Below are 2720 nucleotides of genomic sequence, written 5' to 3'. Positions count from 1 at the left end.
AGTAATTAACTCTTTGTGTTCCGTCAGTCTCAGAATCGAGAAGACATAGGTAAGACGCTGGAAAAGTGAAAAGACAGTTGTCATCTGGTTTGGGTTCAGACAATGTAAATTTACCAAAGATATGTTGATATATTGATAACATATTTCAGCATTCCTTGTAATCTACAAATGTTAAAATTTATATCGTTAGCCCACACAGAAAAAAAATAAACAAAAAATCACAATATAACTTTTTTTTAAATTATTATTAAATCAATCTCTTTTTAATGTTGTATGGGTTTCCAGTCTCATCTTCTGTCTCAAAATGGATCAGTCACTTAATGATTGGATGGGTCATGAATATACATACATGAATGGAAGGCAGTGATGAGATGAGTGGTAATTCAAATCCCTCGTAAAGACAAATCAGACTGCACAACAGACTACAGAAATGTACATAATTATAGTTGTTTATTTGTTCTTGTTGTATGTTTCTGTAAGAATATGTTTTCTGTTATCAATGGACACCGGTCAGAAAACAGAAAAGTCATAATCCTGCTGTGACCTTATCTAGCGTTGACACCCACCACCCAGAGGAAGGGAGTGGTTAGACGGGTGACATAGTAACACGGCCTTTCTAACCTCTCTGCCAACTGTCACAACCTTTCCAGTTCATCTATTAGCCAGCTGACAGTTAAATGTCCTGCAGAGGTGATGGGAGCTGAAAGGCTTTAGAGAACCATCGCCAGCCAGCCAGCAATCATAGCTACGCCCCCCACAGGAGCCATCTTGCGTAGAGCAGGGTCCCCTGTCAAGGCCTGGTGGTACAGAGAGCCACAGAACATCCCCATGCCTGATATCAGCAGGGCACCAGCCTGTTCAGAGGGGAGATACAGGAGAAGAACAGAGAATTAATTTGAACTTGTTGGCATTAATAAGTAGTTGCTCTTCTTATCAGTACCAAACTAAATTGAATGCTGCTGTAAAATTGAAAACACGATTAACAGAGAAACTGTGTTATGATGGGTTACAAATTTCTCAAAACAAGTAAAGAAAACACAGTTATCACACTTCACACAGCTGATCAGCATACAAAAATGTTGGCAACCTCTGCTTCCTGTTTGTCATAAACCCACAGCTTTGCCTATTAAAACATTTTGTCATTCCAGGTTAAGAGATGAACACCACAAAGACCAATGAATATGAAACAATTTAATATATCTAATAAAGTGGCTTGTGCAAAAAAACTATAATTATGGCCTAAAGGAATACAGATGTTCAGAGGAATGATGGGAATGACAATATCAGTCTAGTTCAATTTGAAAGGTTAGTGAAGTGTATCCAGGCCTGGGGATTGGTATTGGCTTCTATACTCACCAAAGCAGGTTTGCCACAGTGGGCAGCACCCAGCAGAGCAAAGCTGTGGTAGAAATGGTACTTGTTGGCCGTTTCAAATAGCTGAAGGGACACAAAATCTTAATTTTAGTGAATCTTAAAATAGACAGGTAAGACAAGGTCTTACTTGAGAGACAGGTCTCTGTGAGCTACAGGAGGACCTCTAATCTGAAGTGAACATTCCCCATTATTTTTGGACTTCTAATTAAAATTATACTCTTCACATACCACTCGCTGGTAATCCTCAGGGTCGCTGTTTTTGAAACCTAAAATGAAACAAAACAGAAACATAACACATGGAGTTCATGATGTGACGCTGTGTACCTTAACACAACGTTACAATGATGGGAAATACTAAATTATTTCAACACATTTCATTCACATGACCTTGTAATTATTCATTTTGCTTTACTGGATGGCTCACTGTAAATGCGGAATTTCCCAGAACGTCATACATATTAGTAACATCTACCGTTTCCTATTTTAGAGTAACGAGCTCCGTGTATACGCAGGTCAACGTAAAATTCGAAACTTTGGGACGTGAAGCTAGCGAACACGTGAGATTGCTGCCCCTCCTGAGCGTAATATTCCGCCGAAACTTAAGTGATGTGTCTATCCAACATGTTGAGTCCATACCGTGAGCCCCGTATGCCCCCGCAGCCACCGCTCCTGTCCCTGACAGCGCCGCCAACCTTCGGACAACAACAGAGGCGGTCATCTTGTAGCTGTGTCTTCTGCGGAAGACCGTTGGTGTTGCTGCCTTCAATGTAATCGTTCAAACGCCTACGTCTCAAAACTCAGCTTCGCACTCTATTGTAAAACCGGCCATATAGTAAAAGTAACGAGATAATAAGCAACAACGTACAGTGTAATAGAAGTACACAAAATAAATTACACTTAAATTAGTTCCAGTGGTACTCCTTGTCTTGTCTCGACTGAAGTACGACGTTACGGAGTACGTAAATGCAGCGCGACGACGGGATGAAACTGGCTTCATTTCCGGGCACCACACAGGAGAGTTTAAAGACTATCAGCAGGGAGCCCTGAAACAAAATGGCGGCTTGTGTGCAGCAGTTTCAGCGAATAGACCAGTCTCAGTAGTTGGTTTTCTTTTGCGGTTAATTTCGTGGGTTTCTGTTTAGTCAGCTAACCAGAGAAGCAAACTTTAAATCCTGTATCTCAGATCTCTCTACCAATTTGTGTACTCTTGATTCTGTGCTTTCAAAGCCCTGAATCAACCACAAACAAATTATTTTAGCCACCATTGAACCAAGGTGAAAGTACTAAATCCCCTCATCAGACCCCCGCCAACATTATGTAAAGCCATCACGACTAACCTAATCAAG

At 40.8% G+C, this 2720-nt stretch overlaps 1 protein-coding gene across 1 annotated transcript; it reads right to left on the bottom strand.

Annotated features, from left to right (window-relative positions):
* Positions 1-423: 423 nt before the first annotated feature.
* On the bottom strand, positions 424-2345 carry tmem256 (transmembrane protein 256). The gene is made up of 4 exons (XM_076144043.1): positions 2011-2345; positions 1603-1640; positions 1357-1437; positions 424-854 (listed from the first exon to the last, which is right to left on the bottom strand). The coding sequence occupies exons 1-4, from the start codon at positions 2090-2092 to the stop codon at positions 711-713; spliced, it is 345 nt and encodes a 114-aa protein (XP_076000158.1). The 5' UTR covers positions 2093-2345; the 3' UTR covers positions 424-710.
* Positions 2346-2720: the final 375 nt, after the last annotated feature.

The sequence above is a fragment of the Genypterus blacodes genome, unplaced genomic scaffold (assembly GCF_046128005.1).
Source record: "Genypterus blacodes isolate CSIRO-AG114 ecotype Tasmania unplaced genomic scaffold, CSIRO-AGI_Gbla_v1 ptg000001l_1, whole genome shotgun sequence".
NCBI lineage: Eukaryota > Metazoa > Chordata > Actinopteri > Ophidiiformes > Ophidiidae > Genypterus > Genypterus blacodes.
This window is presented reverse-complemented; position numbering and strand designations above follow the sequence as displayed.

Excerpts from the sequence above, each read along its gene's own strand:
- tmem256 (XM_076144043.1), bottom strand. The coding sequence starts at position 2,092 with ATGACCGCCTCTGTTGTTGTCCGAAGGTTGGCGGCGCTGTCAGGGACA. Across the intron at positions 1,641-2,010 it reads GGGGGCATACGGGGCTCACG|GTTTCAAAAACAGCGACCCT; the intron begins GTATGGACTCAA and ends GTTTCATTTTAG. Across the intron at positions 855-1,356 it reads ACTGTGGCAAACCTGCTTTG|GCTGGTGCCCTGCTGATATC; the intron begins GTGAGTATAGAA and ends CCCTCTGAACAG.